The 22354-nt window shown below is 42.3% G+C and overlaps 1 protein-coding gene across 13 annotated transcripts in view; it reads left to right on the top strand.

Annotated features, from left to right (window-relative positions):
• Positions 1-22354, top strand: part of cadps2 (Ca++-dependent secretion activator 2) — a 100373-nt gene that overhangs the window by 70845 nt on the left and 7174 nt on the right. Inside the window, exons 14-29 of one of the 13 annotated variants that reach the window (XM_028959261.1) lie at positions 1456-1557; positions 2465-2528; positions 2729-2852; positions 3466-3566; positions 4708-4716; positions 8366-8522; positions 10140-10281; positions 10805-10924; positions 11470-11499; positions 12056-12211; positions 13013-13160; positions 14724-14738; positions 16971-17045; positions 17269-17352; positions 17501-17533; positions 21756-21863. In XM_028959261.1, coding sequence (XP_028815094.1) covers positions 1456-1557; positions 2465-2528; positions 2729-2852; positions 3466-3566; positions 4708-4716; positions 8366-8522; positions 10140-10281; positions 10805-10924; positions 11470-11499; positions 12056-12211; positions 13013-13160; positions 14724-14738; positions 16971-17045; positions 17269-17352; positions 17501-17533; positions 21756-21863 — 1468 coding nt within the window. Of the gene's footprint in view, positions 1-1455; positions 1558-2464; positions 2529-2728; positions 2853-3441; positions 3567-4707; positions 4717-8365; positions 8523-10139; positions 10282-10804; positions 10925-11442; positions 11500-12055; positions 12212-13012; positions 13161-14723; positions 14739-14838; positions 16362-16970; positions 17046-17268; positions 17353-17500; positions 17534-21755; positions 21864-22354 lie in introns of those variants that run through there. The other 12 variants (XM_028959258.1, XM_028959259.1, XM_028959262.1 and 9 more) reach the window with 12 other exon arrangements.

The following is a 22354-nucleotide window of genomic DNA, read 5'->3' as shown; positions in this document are numbered from 1 at the left end:
TCACAAGGTCAGCGTGGTGGTGCTACACGCCGCCACCGCCTGTTCTCAGGCCGGTTTAACCCGCGGCGACCTGCCGGGCAGAAGGTCAGTGTTCAGCTCGTCGCGGACGTGCTGCTTCATTATCTCCTGACAAAGAGTCTGCCGGCGACATCGCATCCCTCCGGACTCCTGGTCGGGCTCGACAAAGGACTGAACCCGGAACAGCAGCCAGCGCGGCAGATTGCCTTCTGGTGGCAGCGCTCATCGTTCTGGGCAGGTCTGGAGTCAGTCTTCCTGTGGGAATGACATGGAGATTTCAGATCCCTCATTCTGTTCCCTTCTTTTTAAGATCAGATGTTTGACTCCACAGACGTGTTACTTAACACCAGACAAGCATCGTTCAGGCCTTCATAGCATTCTCGCAGTGTGTGATATTGTTTCTTTTATAACACACACACTTCTACCTCAGTCCTTCCTTAACTTGCAAAAACCAAGTCCTGTGATTAATGCAGACACCACGAATGTGTATATAAATTTGTCCGTACTTAAAGAAAGAATTCGTGGCGTTCTAGGACATGCTGGAGCTCAACGTGGATAACAGGACTTTTATTTGGTGCACAGACTGAAATAAAATGTATTTTCTCCCACATTAAAAGGCAGCGCTGCGGTAAATAAACATCGTGGCAGAAACACGGTGATGTGAAAGTTTATTTATTTACTGTCTTCACTTTCGCTCATACGTTCATACGCATTTGTACAATGCACACCTACACTGATTTTCACACGGTGTGAGGGAATTGTACAATGCTGATCAATATTTTATGGCCGGTATAGTAGTGAAGTGTACATTTTTGTCAAGGATTATTAATGTATACCAAAGCAAGGTATATTTCTATGTTCGCATAGAAAATAACAAACTACTATGGCCTGTTTCTCAGATACACACACACACACACACACACAGAAACAGCCTCCGTGTCCACCTCCTTTTGTGTTCCTTTGGGATTAGCTGGTGCTTGTCTAACATAAAAGGGGGATTTTTAATGGAGTGGCAGACTGAAAGAACGGGCGGGCTTACAAGTTGCTCCTACAAGTGCTGTTTTATAGAGACTGGCTGCTTTCAGCGCACAGTTGGAAGAGGTGGAGAGGGTTTCAGTGAAAAGCTCAGTGGACAAACACAAAGCAGCACAAATCAGCATTGCCTGCACTTTTGTCAAATCTCATAATTGCTTCAATCTAAAGTTTTTTTGTCGTTTTTTTTTTTTTACCATGGTAAACCTGCCAGATTTTAATATAGTCTGTGAGAGAAAATAGTTTACCCGACACCACTTGAAGCAAGGAGGGGGGGTATATAACATTTTTAATGCACTTTAAACATTTCATATGTAGAAATTGATGCAAATATGTTCTTTGAGGCAGTATTAGCAGAAACCGGGATGAGTGTGGGAGGATGTAATGATCTCTATTCTTTTGCAGGCCAGATGGCATGGGCACGGTGACGGAGGAAGAAAAGGAGCAATTTGAGGAGATTAAGGGCAGACTAATGACTCTTCTGGAAAACCAGATTGTCCATTTCAGGTAAAAATCAGCGTGAAAGGCAGTCAGGTTGCAGGCTCAACTTTCAGATGGATTTCATAACACACTCTGCCCGTCCATCACTGTACACCCACCTGTTAACCCCCGCTGTGGTGAGTTGAGCTGCACTGAGCTTGGCACTTTAGTACACACGTCCACATGCCTGAAGGGCCCTTCATTGGAGCCAGTGCAGGCCCCTATGGAGAGTAAAGAGGTTGACGGCCTGCAGGAAGGATACAGGGGGATTACAGCAGAAGTCGTTGTCTTTAGACAATGTGGATTATGGAAATGTGGGCCCAAACAAGAGGTGTGGAAGCATTAAACGTGTGTGGGGGTTTAGAGGCTTGGGGGCCTTATTACTGGCTAGTTAATATGCTGCACTTGGTGGAATGGGACAGTGGTGTGGAATTTGACATATCCGTTTAATAGTATTAGTAAAAGTAAAAGTACTTGGCTGTAAGTAGAATGAAATTGGAATTGGCAATAATGCAGCTGTCTATTACTTTTTAAGTCAGGTTAATGGCAAACCTGAAAAGGTACTGACCCGATATTTAACCGGAATCTTTACAAACTGGTCCAGAAACCAGTGGAATGTTCAGGTGACAAAATAACAGCATCTGTGTGGAGTTTCGGCATTGTCCCTATTTTTGTGTGGTTTTCTTCTCTGTTCTCCAAGGATGCTGTATAGGTGAATTAGCATAGTAACCTTGAGCACATTGCAATAGTGCCATGGATTTGTTTATAATATATGGCCTTTACACAGATCCATGAGAGTGAGACATCATCACTCCCATGAATCCATTAAATAAAGTGCCAGGGCTAGAAATAACTGCGGTACAATGAATATCAAGTGAACACAGTGACATACAAATTCCTCGATCTTTTCACTTTTCTCTATGTATGAATGTAGGTATTGTTTCCCTTTTGGCCGACCTGAAGGAGCTCTGAAAGCCACACTCTCCCTTCTGGAAAGGGTATGTCCATGTATCTGCATCTCCATAAATGGACAAATCATTTTAACACTATACTGGCATTAAGTTGTAACTTGCTTATTCTACAGAGATAATGTTTTATTAAGATTAATAATAAGATTATTACGACGTTGAAATGTTTTGAATTGCTTCTTTTTATTTTGTTTTTTTCAACTGTGTATGTCCCATTGTGCCTCCTGCAGGTTCTAATGAAGGACATCAACACGCCTTTTCCTCTGGAGGACATGAAGAAGCTGGTGCAAAAGTGCCTGGAGAAAGCAGCACTCATCAACTACTCCCAGCTGACTGAGTATGCCCAGATCAAAGGTTCGTGATCAGACATAACTGTAATGAAGTTTCTGCGCACAACGTGCATACAACAGATCATGAAGAGAGCGGCGCTTTTTATAAGTTGCAGCCTGTTTAGAATTAACATTTCTTATCTCTCAATTTCCAAAGAGTCACAGTTGGTCGTCTTTATAAGCTCTTAGAAAACTTTGTGGGTGGAACAAGATGGTGAAAATTAAATTAGAATAATCCCTTAGCGTCATGTGAAAACTGTGAATGTTGCCAGTATTGGTCTTTCAAAAGGTATAAGATCTATCAGCAGAATTAATAGTTTTTTTTTTTTTTTTTTTTGCTGATTAGGTTTAGGATCTATGAGCAGAATTAATGTAAGTTCTCATTAAAATAGTTTTTCTTGAGCTGAACAAAATAACCCTTTGCCTGAATGTGAGAGTGAACTTCTGCCTGGAAAGCGCCACCGGTTTTTGCCGCCAGAAAAAAAAAAAAAAAAAAAAAGTCACCACCAGTGGATCTCAGAGAGAAACTTCCCACCACCATCCTTGTTGCCAGCAACAGCTACGAGCTGCATCATAAGACGAGGCCGTGCTGCGATGGTCCGGGGTCTTTAAAGTGCGCGTGTGTGTTTATGTGACAGTGGACCCTCAGACTCCCCCTGAGAAGAGGCTGGAGGATATCATGCGCCTGGGAGAGCTGTGCATCGAGGTGCTGCAGCAGAACGACGAGCACCATTCTGAGGTATGGTTGCCTGCTGGGCCCTCCAGATATATCGCACTAGAACGAACACAATAAACAAGTTATATGTATTTTGGAGAAGAGGAACTAACCTACCCACCCAGACGTTTTTTATTTCTGTGTAATAATTTCTGATACCCGGGATATGAGGTTTTCAATCGGAGGAGCCCCTGGCAATGATTGACAACTTTCTCACACCCCCTACTTCCTCATTCCAGATTATGTAAACCCACCCCTGTCACTGCGTCAATTTCCCTCCGTTTTTCCTCATTTGAACACCTTGTTCATGTGCTGTCATTACTCTGGATCACTCTGGATTCATAAATTGCAGGTTCACATGACCACTAGGCCACTATAAACTCATGAATGTTTTCAGTAAATCAACACAGAGAATTTAAAGATGTAGATTGACTGAGAGATACAGCTAGTGTAGTACACCACCTCTCATGTCTTTATCTGCTTATGTGCTTTGATGTGTTATTTTTGTTGGTGGCGTCAAGAGTTACTTCATGGCTTTTCATCTTGTCTTTCTTCCTCTTCAACTTCAGCATTAAAAGGTACAAGGATCTCTAGTCATCTCCTTCCACAAGTCTGAGCAGCATATGTTCAGTGAAACATGAGCCTACATACAGCACTGGTGTTTTGCTGTTTATTTTTAGCATATATTGGCAGCAGCTACTCCAGAAGGTATTGCATGATCTTTTGCGAGAAAACACAATGTGATCACTTACCGTCTCGCTGTCCATTTCGAATTGCGGCCTCAGCGCGAAAGCTGTTCCTTCAGCAAGTGCTGACACCCCAAGGTAACCGCAGAGGAAAACAACGCCCACGGCCCATGCATGCACAGCGTGTCTGCGAGCGCGTTTATAAAAAAAAAGAAAACTGATCAATCAGAGGTGTCACAATCCTGTCACCGATGCCGCCGTGCACCTGTTCCGCGAGATGCTGACAGCTGTTTTCAACCAGGGAGCTCTGGGTGTTTGCCATGAAGACTGGAGATAGTACACAGCAATACACATTCGTGTTTTATATCCAATTTGTTTGTGTAAAAAGTACTAACTTTTCCATGTTACCTCTGACCTTTGGACAAGGGTCACGTGTATGAAAAGTTCTTTCTTTCTTTTTTTGTGACTGCGTACAAAAGGGACGAGAGGTAAGTGGTGACTCCTGAACTTTGATCTTTTAAGTAGGTTTTGGGCTTTGACTGCCTGAGTGTAAAATGATGTACCTTCCCTGGACAGATGTATTGTCTGCTTCGCCCATCCATTTAAAGATGATAATTTTGTCAGTGTGAAAGCACCAGAGCACACAATGAAAAAAAAAAAAACAGCATTCATCTTCGCCTCCTTTTTGCTGTTCACTGATTGATAAAAAGCATTGATAAAAAAGATACGACTATATCATTGAGCTCTTATCAGTTAGAGCTGCAATAAATGGCAGCAAAATTGTCAAGATGGAAGGGGGGAAATAAGGCATTTAATTTCTTACAAGTGCAGCTTGTTTCTTATTCCCCCTCCGCCTCTGTCATTGTTAGTCCTGTACATTCGAAACTAATTTAGTCCAAGACTAGAAGGAATTAATGGATATTGAGGTAAACTATTAACATATCACAACAGACTTTCTGCAATCTGGTTTGTACGCATCAACTCAATGTGTGATTTGATGAAAATTCTCCATGAGCTTCCTGGCTGCTTTGGAAAAAACCAGCTGCTACATTTGGCTGCAGAAGCAAAAAAAAAAAAAAGGCCTTTCTGAAATTGCTTCCAGTTTGAGATTCCATGTAAGATCTCAATTTTAACCATAGATTCATTTGAAACTTGAAATAGAAAGGAGGAAATTTCTCTGCTGGAAAAGCTACAAGCGTATCTTTATTCCGTTTTTATTTCCTTTTCTCTGATCTTTATTAAAGCCTAGGCAGTTTGATTTGACATGAAGGGTTGGATTGAGATTGACTGCATAGGCTCATTGTGAGTGTTTCCTAAAAGAACCTAAGAGAAAGAATCTCAAGGCCAGGTACAACAGGGACAGTGAGGAGAGAGTGTGAGTGCGTTGCACAAAATGAACGAACACACACATACACAAACGCACATACAAAAAAAACCCAACACGTCCACAAAGACAACTCTCCAGAGTACATTGTTACAATATGAAGTTGAATATTGAAGTTGTTGAAGTTGAGCCTTATTGTCATTTCAGCTACATACATGTTACAGTTTATAGTGAACAATTAATCGTGTAGACAACAAGTAAATAGTGCAAATTCTTCTGTGCAAAATGGAACAGTGCAAGAATATTACTCAATATAACAGAGGTAGTGTGTGTGAGTGTGTGTGTCAGTCCAGAGTGGAAAGTCCCTGAGTGTTCAGGTGCCTGATGGCCTGTGGGATGAAGCTGTTGTAGAGTCTGGCAGTGAGGGCCTGAATGCTTTGGTACATTTTATCCGGATGGTAGAAGGGTGAAGAGCGCATGTGAGGGGTGAGTCCTTCACAATGCTTGTTGTTTTTCGGATACCGTGTTGTAAATGTCCATTAAAGAGGGAAGAGAGGTGATCTTCTCAGCTGTCCTCACTATCAGCTGTAGGGTCTTGCTGTCCAATGCGGTGCATTTCGAAAACCTGACAGTGATGCAGCTGATCAGAATGCTCAATGGTGCCTCTATGGAAGGTGGTGAGGATGAGGTGGTGGGAGATGGAATCCCAGTTGGAACAAAACACCTTAAGAATATTAGTGTAAGTTTAGAATTGTTATGTAATATTTTTCTCCACTTTGTGAACCATGCATTTCTCTCTGACCTTGTAATTGTTCCTGGATGAAGTCAATAACACAACCTAAGTCTGCATAGTCCTTCCGTAGCTAAGCCTTTCAGTATGCGCAGAAAATGAGTCCGGCTAGAATACAGTGTCTATGTACAAGAGCAGCGCTAATTTAATCGTATGACATTCCAAAATGAAAATGATGTGTTATGTTTTTAGAGATTTTAATTAATTTAGAGTAATTTTTTTAAAGAAATGTTTTCCAGCTCATGGTACTTTAGGGTTTTCGTACAATACTCTTTGTCAAGTCACTAACTGCAGATCAGTGACCCAGCACTGTCTTTCTAATGTTAATTTGACAAAATCACTAGAAGGTCTGATGGTTATAGGAGAGTATTGCTGAGAATATTATTTTCCATCAGACATCATAACTATGACAAATCTGGTAGCTTTTAAATGAGAAACATATGGACAATATAATTGAAAATATTTATTAGATTTAACAAGTCATGACACTTTACAGCAAAGCCTTTTTTCTCTACAGTTGATCTGAGGAATGTGATGTTGATTCTAGTCTGTTTTTGGTCTTGGTCTCGCCTCAGTAGGTCTTGGTTTAGGCAGACTTGACTACAACATTAAAGAATATTACAAAAGATATGAGGTCATTCAGCCCATTGAGACCTCTTAATTGTTAGTAAGATCTTGTCTAGTTCAGATTTTAAGCAATCTATACCCTAATTGTGGGAGGAAAAAAGTTCAGAGACAGACTACACACTTTTTTGCAAATGTGTCCACAGGTTCTTGAATTTTAATTGGACCTGTTTTTGTATTTGGACCTGTTTGAACCTTGTATGCCTTTATCGTGCCTCATGTCCTTAGCTTGAAGGTAACAGAATCACATTATCTTGCGTGATTTAAATGCCACACACCCACAGTCACATAATCCAATCTGAGACACACAGATCCTTCTCATCACCAGGCATCTTACTTTCAATTGAACCCATAAAATATCTGTACTTCATATCTCATGCTCCCCGCATGGATTACCTTACCTTTGTCTAACAGTCATCATCAGGCCAGGCTTTCATTAGTTCGAGGTCCTGCTGTACCAATCACTGTTGCCCAACTCAACTCAATATCAGCTTGCATCTCTTTCCTTGGTCTTGTCAGCAAATAAAATCTTTTTTTTTTTGCTTCTGTCACTGTCAATACTGTTTATTAGGGAGTATAATGGTGCTTAAACTTAACCTTGAGGTACCCCAGTAGGAACACAGGCCCATTGTGACATTGCACATGTAAATACCCAGAGCTTTCTCCAGCCGGTGACAGTTTCTTGTATTCCCACTGCTTTGAGGAATGATTTGGTTTGGACTACATCAAAGGCCTTCTGGAAATCCAAGAATCCAATTTTGACCCTGGTGTGCATCCACCTTATTGTGTAGCAAGATAACTAGTGGAGATCATTTGAACAAAAATTGCAGCCTATTGCCTGGCATGATAGCAAGTTAAGCTGTTATAACTCACGACTGAGTGTTTTCTGAACAGGACTTAGAACATCTTAATTGTTCCAATCTAGCTGGTAAAAGCCTCCACTTGTTGGACTAAGAGTTAAATTGTGTGGTATGTTAGAGAAGCTGTGGAACATTATTCAGTGTAGTTGTCCATTTTCGCATTCACTGTGTTTTATCTATAGCAGTGGTTCCCAACCTTTCTTTCTCTAAAGCCCCCCCAGGACTCCCAACCCAACTTTCTTCTTGCATACACACATTAAAAGAATAAAGTGATTAATTACAAACTTTTATTTGCAATACATTTTGTAGGTTTTTGTTCTTATTCTCCTTGTGGACTTTATTTAATATTAAATGTGGACAATTTGGTTTTAATTTGCATTATGCATATTTTTGATGATCCTATTGGGTGTGTTGCTGGTATTTTATAAATGTAATGTTTACACAACCTCAGCGCATATGAGATCGCTGTCTGTTTGAATGTATGTGCAGATATTTCTGCTCCTGTATCCTGTAAAATTTCACATCCGTACTTCCCTCAGGCCTTTGCCTGGTGGCCAGACGTCATGGCGGAACACGCTGAGACCTTCCTTTCCCTCTATAATGTGGACATGGACACCACTCTGCAGGTGCAGGCGCAGGACTCTTGGGACAGCTTCCCGCTCTTCCAGCTGCTCAACAACTTCCTGCGGACAGACCGTGAGTAGACCCTGCTCCTCTACTCCTTTCACCCAGCATGTCTGTCCCCTCCTCGCTCTTGCACTGACCCCTCGTCTTATCCCCAGCCCTATTTAAAGCTTTGCCAGTGCTGCTCTGCCACCTTCTGTGGTTCCCAGTGCATGTTCTCACCACTAAGCATGCTAATTAGCACCCACTGCGCCACAGAAAACAAGCCTTGTTAGGAGGGAGAGGTTAACGCATCATGCTCATCCGTTGTCAACATGGTAATTAGCTGAGTGCAGTAGAAGTGGGAGCACAGCACAGACAGGGAATTAGCCAGGCTGGTTGGAAAAAGTGGACAGGCAGCAACAAGCACCAGGGTCTGCTGGTCGGCTTCTCATTTCAAGTGTATAAGGGAGAATTTGGTCCCTGCAGTAGAATGTGTGAGTTTTGTAGGTAACTCATGACATAAAAATCTCGCTCACTTGCAAGGGATAAAATACAAAATCAGGAATTCTAAATAATTATGAATTAGCTAATAAAAAGGGGACATTTCTATAAGCCTAAAGATCATATTTTATATACATAAACACTGTTACATGCGCACATTACATTATTCTTAGAGATATGTGATTTATTAAATGGTTATATTTTGTATATCTAAACTGTATGGAGTTTTGGGATCCGGTTTCTTTCCTCAAACCTCACACCCATAATACACTGCAGGAAACACTCTCATGGACAGAGCATATGATTAATAATATATATAAAACTATAAAACAAAATACACCTTACACCTTCTTGGCTCTTCTCAAGGAACTCAAGAACGCAAATATCAAGTGACCACAATCAGCCGTTTATCTGGACATATTATAACAAACCAGGAAATTTTGCAATGACAAATTTTACGTTTGTCTGAAATAGAAATTGCATTATGTTTGTCAGTAATTTCAATGTAAATGTTATATAATAATTCTGTATGTGAGAGGCAGTAAACATTTTTTTCCTTGGTATTGAAATGCTCATTTGAGTTTCTCTGGTGCTCTGGGATGTTAAATGGTTGTGAAGCGTGATCACCCCACCCCGTCCCCCCCAGGAGAGCCAAAAGGCTAGTGTTAATAAAGAAAGACTGGAGTGAGTGGAATTAGGACTAATGAAGCCCGACGAGATCATCCCCCGCCCCCTTGCTCTGGTTATGATGACATGCTTGTTAAAGGTAGTCACAGGGGTCCACTGGGAATGTTTTCCCTCCTGCTTAACATGTTACTAAAATGAGCAATTAGCTCCCATCTCTCGTTGAGTTTTGCCTCTTGCCACTCCAGGTCCTTGTTTGCTACCTTTTTTCATGCCCAATAATTCACATGCTCTCCAGAGAAATGTGTGTCTCAGACAAACTGTGCTTTCCACAAAAATCACCCTAAACATGGCAAAAAATCTATGCTTTAATGACACAAGGAGCAAATGTAGTAGCCATAAGCCAAGACTGGTGCCTTGAGCTTCAAAAACAGGCAACAGCCAAGATGGCACCTTGCAGCTAATGGTGGAGCCAGGGCTGAACGTCCAAGCCAAAATCAGGATGAAGTCTGAACCACCAAACACTAAGGCTTCTGGCCATCATATTTACACTTGTTCCTTTCCCTTGACCCCTTGTTGTAGCTCACTTGTGCAACGGCACATTTCATAAGCATCTTCAGGACCTCTACGTCCCTCTGGTGGTGCGCTACATTGACCTGATGGAGTCTTCCATCGCTCAGTCCATCCACCGAGGCTTCGAGCAAGAGACCTGGCAATCAGTTAAGTAAGGCCATTTTTTCCCATCTCGTTTCTGTATGGCTGAACTGAACACGCTCTGAACAACACACACGTCTCACATCAGATTAAAAGGAAGTTACAGAATGCCCTTATTTATAACCTTTTTTTTATTGAAAACATACATATATACAGTACAGGCCAAACGTTTGGACACAGCTTCTCATTCAATGTGTTTTCTTTATTTTCATGACCATTAACATTGGTAGATTCTCACTGAAGGCATCAAAACTATGAATGAACTCATGTGGAGTTATGTATAGTTTTGATGCCTTCAGTGAGAATCTACCAATGTAAATGGTCATGAAAATAAAGAAAACACATTGAATGAGAATGTGTGTCCAAACTTTTGGTGTGTGTGTGTGTGTGTGTGTGTGTGTGTGTGTGTGTGTATATATATATATATATATATATATACAATTTTTTTTTTTTTTTTTTTTTCCCAGCAGGAACTAGCTTCTGTCTTCTCACTCTTTATCATTTTGCTTTTTGTCCCATGGCTCGTCCGACAGGACAATAACCAATAACCTGCCCAGCATGCCCCTGCCCAAAGTGCCCAACCTGCCACTCAACCTGCCGCAGATTCCCAGCTTCTCTGCACCATCCTGGATGAGCCCTCTGAGTGACAGCACGTGTGTATGGGACAGGCAGTGGTGGCAGGGGTGGCATGTGCATGGGGATCGCCCTCCGTTGTGTCACCTGTGTGTGCAGCATGAACTGTTATCTCCTCGGAGATCGGCATCTTCAAACGGAGAACCTGATGTATTTTTTTATTTTTACTTTTTTTTTGTTTTATTGAAAGCCGTGTAGCACAAATAGCTCTTCTAAAAACTAGACATGCGTGGAAATGACACCATAGATTCCCCATATTACAGAGTACACATGAGTAGAGACATGTGCATGACCTTGCTGCATGGTGGTGTGTTGTGGTCGTGTTGTAACCGCAATTGTTCTCGTTCTGCACGGCTTTACGGCGTCTTTATTTGTCTGAGTTAAAATGAAGTTCATTTCTTCCTTTCTTGATTGCTGCATCCAGGGTTCTGGCACTAATTCTACTTTTTAAACGAGTTAAATTTGTGCAAAGCAGCTGCAAACGAACGCAACTGTCGAGTAAGAATGTGTGAATTTAAGAATTTTTGTTTGACAGCAGGCCTGTTTCCTCTTTCCGATGTTTCAGCTCGCAGAGGAACAATGTACACGACGCGTTGTGAGTAGCGCGCAACTCCACGTGTTCCTCCACACGTCTTCATTCGTGGTTGTGATGCCTTCAGTGAGAGTGCTGTACGTGCCGTAGATGTAAACGTCTCTGTGGTGTAAAGGGCCCGCGTTGGAGTAGAGGTTGGACTGGTGGGGGGATCGCTCCCCGGGGAGGCCGAGGCGCGCTGTCTCGGGGCCGCCGGTTCCCCCGCGCAGACCAGCCAGCGAGGATAATTAGGCACACGTCTAATTGTGCCGCGGCTTCTTTCTTTCTTCCATCCTCTTTTTTTTTTTTTTTTTTTTTTTATTCTCCCCGGCCAAACGCGCGCCATTTGTTCAGGTAACAGTCTTTTAAAGGCGCTTTCCTGCTGCGCACTTTGGGGCGCGGTGCTGCGTAACCTGCCCATCTGGGTTCCGTCAAAAACACGGTAACCCGACACGGGTGAAGGTACATTATAAATCTCAGCGCCAGGAACTTCGGGTCTCAGACACTACATATAAATTAAAACGCCTTTTTTCGTGCTGCTGCTGGTGTTATTCTTCTAATTATTTTCTCTTTCGCAAAGTAATGGTTCGTCCACCTCGGAGGATCTCTTCTGGAAGCTGGACGCCCTGCAGATGTTCGTGATGGACCTGCATTGGCCCGAGCCAGAATTCGCCAAACACCTGGAGCAGCGGCTCAAGCTCATGGCCAGTGACATGATGGAGGCCTGTGTCAAAAGGTCAGAGGTCACTGCAGAAGTTGGTTTGCAAAATTGGTGAACATGTGACATTTATTCTTCTTTATTTGTCACATACGCAGTTATACAATTACAACATGCCATGAACGAGGCACTGAGATTGCAATACAAATTTAACTAAATGAAAGAAAATAGTAATCAGGCTGTTAGCATTGTTTGTTGAAATGTGGCTAATATCAGATTACAGTGTAAATCTGCAAAGAATTTCAATAACTACATCAAATGCAACATGTGTGCACAGCGGGATCCCCGAAACATCACCCACATACGTATACAGGCATTCAGGGTCACTTACCATACTGTGGCCTTCAGTTAACACTTCGGTAATGTTTCAACCACGTAACAACATAAGTACAACGCAATCGATTTAATATGGGTGAAGTTCCTCTATGGACGCCACAGCAGATATTGACACCGAATTGGAAAATCCAATGTAATGATGGAATAACCACGCAGAATTGACAGTTATATTCCACATTTTTTTTTCCAGAAACCTTAATGTTTGTTTACCATGTTTTTACAACTATGCATATAACATTGATGAACTCTATTGCAGACACGCATAACAAATGCATGTCAAATGCGTTCCGTTTCAGGAAATGAAAAGATCCACTTAAATGTGGTTTGTGCTGTTGAATAATCGAATAATCTGTCACATTTAAATTTTAAATCAAAAGTTACTTCAGCCTGGCAGAGTGATTGTAACCTTTCATTAATGATCTGACTATGTCTTGATAATCAATATTACTGTACTGAAGAGATCTGACTTTGTTTGTAATACAGAACCAAAGCTGCCTTCGACTCCAAGATGCAAAAAGCGAACAAATCCACCGACCTCCGCGTGTCCCTGTCAGTCTGCACCATGTTCAACGTCCTTATGGATGCCAAGAAACAGTGCTCCAAGCTCTGTGTTCTGGACCAGGGCCAGGAGGTGAGGCTCCGCTCACTCAGCTGCGTTTCTCTTCACACTTGTTTGGATTCTAGCGCCCGCATCCAGGGATCAGTGGTCAAGCCCAATGCAACGAGCCCAACAGTGTCAGAGCAAAATCTTAATCATACACTCAGACAGACTTTTCCTCGTCGGGGTGTGGACGCGTGTAGAGAAAAGCTTCAAATGACACTTTTTTTTTAAGTCAGAATATCATGGGAGATTTGATTTGATCCGTTTGCGCGGATCAAATCTGATGAAGCCATTCTTTTACACTGACTGGTACTCCCAATAAACACAAAGCCGTCTGTCCTTCTGAAATGTGCAGTGGTGTCAAACCTAGACTGCTATGTGATATTCTGCCCTGAAAAGTCATTTGTCTGGCTCAACTCGTTCTTCCCAACCTGCCTCAAATGTCAGTACAAATTAGCTTGATCAGAACAACTAGTTCAAAGGAATTCACAAGATAGGATCAGGCCAATTATTGATGGAATAATAATAAGCACATTTTTTTTTGTTTAGGTTTCAGTTTTAGATTCACGTTCTACAATGGTGATTGCTGTTTTTATTTCACTTTACTGTGTACTTATACTGTACATTTATACTCAAACAAAATTTTCACTGTATGAACACGTAGCTGAAAAAAAAACTTTAATCAGATAAATGCTAATATATGACAGTGCAGGTTCATTTTGGTTCAGTCCGAAATACCTCAAAATGAAAAGGTCGTTCATTAAAGTGTTTATCAGTGTCAGACAGGTATGTCCAACCTCTCCACTGCCAGCAGCACATCAGGATTAACAGTGAAGGCCAGACTCTCATCGCTCTTAACCTTTACTGCTGAAACCTACCGGTTATTTTTACATTGAAAGGCAGGAACTCGGATCCACTTCTTCCCAATCAATACACGATACAAGGTGCCGAGGTCTCTTCATCTTACAGGTCCTAAATTCACCATGCCGGCCTACCGCGCTGTCAGTGTCAAATAGAGGTTAAATGAGCAGTTCATGTTGCATTAATACTCCTTGGTCTGGGTTGGACCATCAGACAGAAGTTACTAGCATAAGCAAATGGAGGCTTTCATCTATGTAATTATCTCAAAGCTACTTATACACTATCATCATGATATAAAGTAATGCCTGCTCAAAACAACAAAAAAATACTCTCAATATTAAGTCATGTAGAAAACGGTTTAAAATCGATTAAGATTTGAAATTAAAATTCTCTCAAAATTTCATTTGTAGGATTTCTATCTCAAGAACAAATTCTCATATACATTTATAGATGTCATCAGAGTTCACCTGACCTCAATAAAAATATATATTCACCAAAAATATATATATGTTTCCGTGTTACGTAAAATGTAAAGTGAACATGTTTTGTCTTAGTTTTGTAATTAGAGGCCTTGTTTTTTTTTGTTATGCATGTACAATTTTCCTTCATTATTATTGTAGCATGTTACTACATTTATATTGATGTAAAATGATCATTGTCAACATATTTTTGGTCCCTTTCTTATTTTTCTCTCATTTCTATGTGTTCCGCACGTCATTGTTTGAATGCAAGATTGACAAACAATGGGTAAGTCCTCCATCTCACTTATGATGTTATATTGTTTAAAGCTTCCATATTTTACAGCCACTCCCTGTTTGAAATAAGATAAAGTTTATGTCCCCACCAGCTCTTTTCTCCTGGTTTTCCCGTTCTGGAAGGCTCGGCACCATTCCTCACGTTTCTTTTTGAATAATGGGCTCTGAATGGGTGGTGGCCATTTTGGTTCATCACCTTGTCTTTTCATGGCACTGAAAAGGAGTGGCACAAACTTTTGTGGAGCAGGAATGGCATGCGGTGAAGTTTTACTAATGGACCGTTCACTAGCTGCGTTTCTGCAGGATAACAGTGGGGGAAAAAAATTTACTTCACAAAAAAACCTGGACGGAGAAAAATTCCGAAAGAAAGAAATCAGCAACTGAGTTATGGTAATACAGTATCCAAGAAGAAGAATTGCTAATGAGCAACTAATTAAAAATAATTTCCATGCAGTGATTGCAGTGTTGGTCATCTTTGTGAATGTGTGTGTGTGTGTGTGTGTGTGTGTGTGTGTGTCTCTAACAGGGGGTGTGAAAGGCGGGAGTGCCTTACAAAATGCAAGGTTAAGCTTTAGGAAATGCTTTTCAGTGAAGTGCCTCTTAGTGGATCGCTACCAGATAAACGTTTTCAGAAGAAATTATTGTTCTTTTAGCTTTCCCACACAGTCAGCAAGGACCTCACAATTTAATCATCTAATATGGAAAAAAAAAAAGTCCTCAAAAGTCGATCTCTTCTGTAGAATAAAAACAAACACCGAAGTGTTAATTGAAGTAAATAAATAAATAAAATAAGTCCTTAAGATTCTCTTCAAATTCCATTTGTGCGGGGGGGGAAAAAAGCTGCCGTTTTGTGTGATGAAAAAAGGTGAAAAGAAAATTAGGGCTGGCGGCGGTGACCCCGCGGTACCCTCAATTTGTCAGCGATCCGCGGGCTTTGTTGATTGAAATTTTTAATTTGGGTGTCCTTTAGATGCTCGCTGAAAGACCATTGTCGGAAGAGATGAACTTCTGCCTGCCGTGCAAGCGCTGGAGGCTTCCATTGAATGGCGGCAAATGGAAGCACTGAGCCTCTTTTCGCTCCCTCCCTTTGGCTGTGCTCTCTTTCACACACACGAGCATGCACCGCGCACACACTCACACCGTTTCCCTGAATAAGACTCATCAGACATGAAATGGCGGATTAATTGAATCTAGCGTGAGGCTTTGGTTGTCACAGCTGGACGGGTCCTTTAGAAAAACACAAGGCTGCCCTAATTGTGGGGAGCACAAAAAGTATCCTTCAAATTCCTTCGCCTTAAACAAGAATGGGAATTCCATTCACGGCCATAATGGGCCTATTAGCTGCTTAACTCAGCCACGTTACATATGCTACGTTTTCAAGCCTGTGTGTGTATGCACTCGAGGGCGTGTGTGTGCACAGATGAATTTGGGGTTCAGGGTGTGGGAGTAAGAAATTGTGCAAGAGGAGCTACTCTATATGACGGGCTGAACACATGGATGTTTCGTGCATTTCATACTTTTGTGTGTACTCCAGCAGTACCTCCAGTACTGCTCGCCTGGTCCCTCCATCTCTGAAGGTAAAAGGAAAACATTCATCCAGACTCTTCTCCGTCTTGGCCCCTCGGTGGTGGAATGAACTTCCCCTCGAGGTCAGAACAGCTCAGTCACTGAGCACCTTCAAACGGCAGCTCAAGACCTTCCTCTTTAAAGAATATTTAGATTAAATTGTAATTTTCTTGTCAAACTTTGTGTACAGAATCTACAACAGAGTGAATTAAATAGATGTATTCATAGTTGGGGTCCTAGTGAACCGGAATTGATCTCTTCATCGATGGTAACTTGAAAGCACGTTGTAAGTCGCTCTGGATAAGGGCGTCTGCCAAATGCCGTAAATGTAAATGATGTAAATGTGTACACATGGATGTGTATTTGAAGTTTCTGGACCAGTTATAAATGCTAACGTATATTAGACAAATGTATTTACTATATTTAAAATATTAAATGGTGCTGTTTTAGTGGTTTTTAGTAACAGAATAGTATGAAGTGTGTGTGTGTGTGTGTGTGTGTGTGTGTGTGTGTGTGTATGTCTGCACATGTGGGTGGGCTAATTGAGTGTCTGCTTTCAGCTCTGTTCTCCACTAATCATCCTGCTCATTTATGAACTAACCTACCTGTTTGTTTGTGCCCTCCCCCCCCTCCTGGCTCCCTGTTTACATCTCCACAGCAACAGTACCACTCCAAAATCGATGTGCTGATCGATGAAACCTTCAAAGAAATGATTTCCACCCTGGTTTCAAAGGTACACGTCTCCCCAGGCGCCCAGCTCAGAAAACAGACACATGGCACAACAGAGAGATTTGCCTTTTGTTCGCTTTCAGCGGCGGCTGCCATATTTCAGCAGCTGGAAAAATGGAAGGGGGGGGGGGGTTAAGGTTGTTTAAGGATGATTATTTTTCACTATTGAATTACTTCAGCCAGTGAAATGCCCAGTTTATTTGTTCCCCCCCCCCCCTCCTGCACAGTTCACTGCCGTCTTGGACAGCATCCTCTCCAAGCTTTCCAGATACGATGAAGGAACGCTCTTTTCTTCCATCCTCTCTTTCACAGTGAGCACCTACTACGTCAAAGACATTGACTCCTTTACTCGATTTTATTTGAATTTGCAAATAAACTTCACAGATAAAGACGCATTTATCAGACATGTAGGTTATTGTATCTGAAGTGATTTATTATTTGTATCTTTCTGCCTTTAAGGTCAAGGCTGCTGCAAAATACGTGGATGTGCCTGTAAGTATCATCCTTTACACACATTCACAACAGCATTAGCAAGTGGAGAGAAGATATTTTCTGTTCTGTTCCTGTCCTGAAGTGTAAAGGGGAGAAAAATTACAGTTGGCAACAGATCGTCTCCATCTCAGAGTTCTGGGGGGCACGGCTGCCCAATGAGCCTAATTATTAACCCCAATGGGTCAGAGTAAGCGGGGTCTTTGAAGAATGTGTTGACTGTGAGTGCTCACAACACCACAGCTGAAGAGTTGTGGGGCCGCTGTTGTGGTAAATCAGGAAAATGTCCGTGAAATGTCACATTGAAGTCTTTTAACTCCACATCAGATATGTAAAGTGAGGAATTTTCTTTACCTTGTATGACTTTCTAATGATGCCAGCATGCTGCACTCTTTAGTGAAAATTTACCACACATTTCACTGCAGTGAGACGAAACATTTATTTCATTAAAGCTTGAATATGAACCTGCATGAGGGCATTATGGGATTGATTGTTACATTATATAGATAGATAGATAGATTTCAGCAAATTGGGCAGTGGTGGCCCAGTGGTTACAGAGGTGGACTTGTGATCAGAATCCCACAACTGAAAAAGTGCCACAGGTCCCCTTGAGCAGGGTACCGTCCCCACACTCTGTGTGTTAAATGCAGAGGACAAATTTCATTGTGTGCACTGAGTTCTGAGTGCTGTGTAACACATATGATGAATAATCACTTTGAACAAAGGAAGAGGTTTTGTGAATGATCAAGTCAGATCTACTAAATAGCCTAACTTGGTAAAATGTATATATGCTCAATCAGCGATTTACACCATAGGCCAGACATTTGGGCCTACAGTCAGATAAAAAAATAACGTAAAGTGTAGGTTAAATTAAACTTCAAAACTAGTTCCTAACATTTGGTATCTAATGTATACAAAGTATATCCTGCAATAAAATTAGAAAAGAGCAGCATATTGTTTAGTTTTTTTTAGTTTTTTTATTTGAGGATTGACCCAAACCACTGGCTTGTAATAAAAGGGCATCAGAACAAAATAGGATTCTGGCGTACTGGACAAAATAATGAATACAGACATAATATCAGCTGATAAACAAAGCAGCCGTCCTATCGCACCACAGCCCCGTCCTGGCATTGGGCGCCAGCCCCGCCCAGTCTGGTTGTCAGACGCCGACCTTCAGCCAGCAGCTCTGTCCCCACAGCAGCAAAATTATAGTGTAACCTCCACCTTGCGGCGTTAAAACGGAGGCTTACAGCCGCACGCTGGGAGCTGCCGGGAGGGCGGGGCCGCGGCCACACGGCCCGTTCACACCGAACACTTTTCAGGTCTTGTCACGAGAGGTTAAGCTGTACGACTCCTTTGTTACGGCTGCCATTCAACTGCCTGAGAACTTTGGCAAGACGCCCTCAAGTCGGTGTGTCTTGTCACAGACATGCATACACACAGTCGCACACAGACACACACATTTGCACACGCAATTGACACGCTTATGGCTACATCTACGTCTTCACTTCGAAACCATTTTTGAGCAGTCACATGTTCGTAAACAGGTACGTAGAGTCGTCCGGTTCTCACACTCACACACTCCGTCCACACACTGAGCTGCACCTGGGGCAGTGAGAGGTGTGAGCAGGAAGCCGGGCAGCAGCAGTGTGTAATTACTTCGCATTTGTCTCTTCCCTTTCCCTTTCTCTCCCTGTCCCCGTCCTCTCAGCTTAACCTGTCATTAACTCGGCCCTAATCCCCCCACCAACACCTTCCATTCAGTCCCAGCCTGGACCTCCCCCACCCACACACACATTCAGACGTAACCACACACTCGCACATTTCTTCTCCTAATTCCACGTCCATCTAGACGGTTGTCAGACAACCGGTTTGTTCGTCAGCGTTGGTGTGGATGCTGAAACTTGAGATGTGTGCGTCTTGAGTGTTAAGTGTTCTCACAAACACAAAAACATTTTTTCTGTAAAACACATATATTATACAAATGTTGCTTTTTTTTTTTACCGTAGGTCCTCACCCAGATTTGAAACCAAACATTATGTTGGTGTGCATGGAACTGTGAGAGAATTTGTGTGCGTGTGTGTGTGTGTGCAATAGGTGCATGCCACTTTAAATATCACTTTTAAATCTTAACACATAAAAAGTTCAATAATAATATGTTACAAATTATTGGAACATAATAGAACAATCAAATCATGATTATTTACCAAGCACGTTGTATATCAAAATGATAAAGACATCCGTCTAAACCAATTATTCTCATTTTTGAAACGCCTGAGTAGCATGCTGAAGAGAGGCTGTCCACTTCTGGAAGCTCCAGGGTACAGTGAGACACCTTCACTCTCGGGGTCCCTCGGCGTGCGAGGCGCTCCTGTACAGGGAATCCCCTCTCATCACTCTGAAGGCCTGTCAGCGAGAAGCTCCGGGGCGCAGCGCTGACGACCTAATTTAACCCTGTCGACAGCGCAGAGCCATGCACAGATTACCCCACCCCGCCCGACTGCCGCAGACAGTAGCGCCCATCATCCTGAACTTTCCACAGACATGGATGGCTGGTGGGGAGAAAGTTCTGTCAAATCCACCTTCAGTAACCTAATAATGAAGCGACCAGGCTTTTTATTTCTACGCCCCTTCGGATATCAGGTCTTTTTTTTTTTTTTCTCCTGACCGCCATAATCAAGGCAAAATGGCACAATTTGCAATAACATGAATCATAAGGCAATTGTAGCTTCACTTTTTAATTAATCATTCCGTCTTATTAAGAAAACTGGCTTGAATTTGCAGCCCCACTGTGGGAGATTTGATAGCAGCACGATGCGGACACCGTGCTTCCGCGCTGTGTTTATGAGCGTCCGTGTTTTATTAGCAGCATGCGTTCAGCGTGGTGATTGAGGAGCTGATAAGTGAGACGTGCCACGCGCAGTCGCACGGCTCGTAAAGGAAGCATGTCTGGGTGTTGCAGACAGTATTCTAGCTTTGGTTATTGGCAAAAATTTGCTGAACGCCGGGCCCTGTTAGCAGAGGCAATAGCTATTTTTACAGCTGTTTAGCGGCAGAGCGTTTGCAATTATTGGAAGGGGGACTGTCCCTGTAACTACTGATTGTAAGTCGCTCTGGATAAGGGCGTCTGATAAATGCTGTAAATGTGATGACCAGCACAGTGGCAGGATCGGGTTCGAACTTTCACTGCAGCCAGTCGTGCTGTCACAGGCAGGGTGGACAAGGGTGGACAAATGGAGGGTAGCATGAGCTACCCTCCATTTCTGAGATGGAGGAACATGGGAGGAGCATTCAGGCCATTGTGACAGGTGGTCTCATTCAGGTCGTCATCCTTCTCTCGGCACTGGGTAAGGCGCAGTCACACGGTAATCAGCGTGCAAATGCTCGGTGCTAAATGGCCAAGGCCTGACTACGTGAACGAATGAAATGGAATCACACAGCAGTGGAGCGAAGGTGCGGAGAGATGCTGAACTCTGACCGTAAAAGGACGGGGTGCATTGTGGAGCAAGCTGTCCCTTTGTCAGCGTGTAATTACTGCATCCTGACTTTTCTTGCTCTGCACGTCTTCCCCTGAACTCATTAGAACTCATCTCACTTACTGGGTTGGACTCAAGGCAAATGTACACTCAGAACAACAAAAAAATTAGTTCAGTCTGAGCACTTTTCACCCACACAGTTGCACTTTCCTGACTTCTGCATACGTCATTTTTTATCTATTCTGTGAAAAGCAAAGTATTTCTCATCATTCGTACCTGAGATGATGACAGAAATAAAAAAGAAATGACTGATTAATTAAGTTATGAATTGTTGAGTGATAAATTTCAGCCGATATGCAATTCAGCCACAGTAATGAAAGTGCAGTTAATGAGAATTTCATTCTGAATCATTTAGAACCAAAGGAGGAATTGCAAGGCGCTCTGCTTAGTTGGCAAAGTGTCTGCAAGTGTCTTTTTCATCTCACGCGTGCAACAAAGAGAGAAACTTGGGCTACACCCTTTAAAAGGCAGTGGCTTTTTTGTGCTGGAACCTACATACTAAACACGTGTCTCATCTATTTATGTCTGAGAAAAGCATTATACTGTGTGTAGGTGGACTGAGCGAGGACTCGAGCTGAAAATACACAACTGCTGCTGGTATTGTTGTGTGCTTCATCCTGTTAAGTGCAAAAATTATCATTTTTCTGTCCATTTTGTCTCTTCTTCTGGCATCTCTCTTCTTTATACAGAAGCCAGGCATGGATCTAGCCGACACCTACATCACGTATGTACGTCAGAACCAGGACATTTTGAGAGACCGTGTAAATGATGAGATGTACACCGAAAAAATATTTGAAGTAAGTAAGACACACAGAACACTGTTTTGTAGAACAATGTTCAGATGCATCTCACTGCTTTCCAATAATGAATAGTTCTACCCTTAAATACTTTTTCTCCACCAACAGGAAAGAGGTTTTCAAATGGCTGTTTATGAGTCTTTCAAACTTCATGCAATCTACCAAATTAGCACTTGTTCTCACCAGGTTGGATCAGAACTATTAAAAGCAAGGATGCTTGTATCACGTTAACTGGCTGAATGCAGAATGCCACCAGAGTTTGCACAGGAAAATAATGAAACATTTCTGGTCAAAATGGAACTTTTCACAGTGCATAGTGTATTTGTTCCTTGAAGAAGAGGAACATTTTCTTTTACACCCAGAAGACGAACATTAATCGTGTTTCTATAAACCGAGTTTAGAAAGTGTGGAGCCGCATCAGCAGGCAGCATGATGTCTCCACTCATTTTGGGACCATGCCTGCTACCAAAGCAAACATGCATTATCAGCAC

The sequence above is a fragment of the Denticeps clupeoides genome, chromosome 17 (assembly GCF_900700375.1).
Source record: "Denticeps clupeoides chromosome 17, fDenClu1.1, whole genome shotgun sequence".
Classification (NCBI taxonomy): Eukaryota; Metazoa; Chordata; class Actinopteri; order Clupeiformes; family Denticipitidae; genus Denticeps; species Denticeps clupeoides.
Note: the sequence above shows the minus strand (reverse complement) of the source record. Positions and strands in the feature narration are given on the sequence as shown.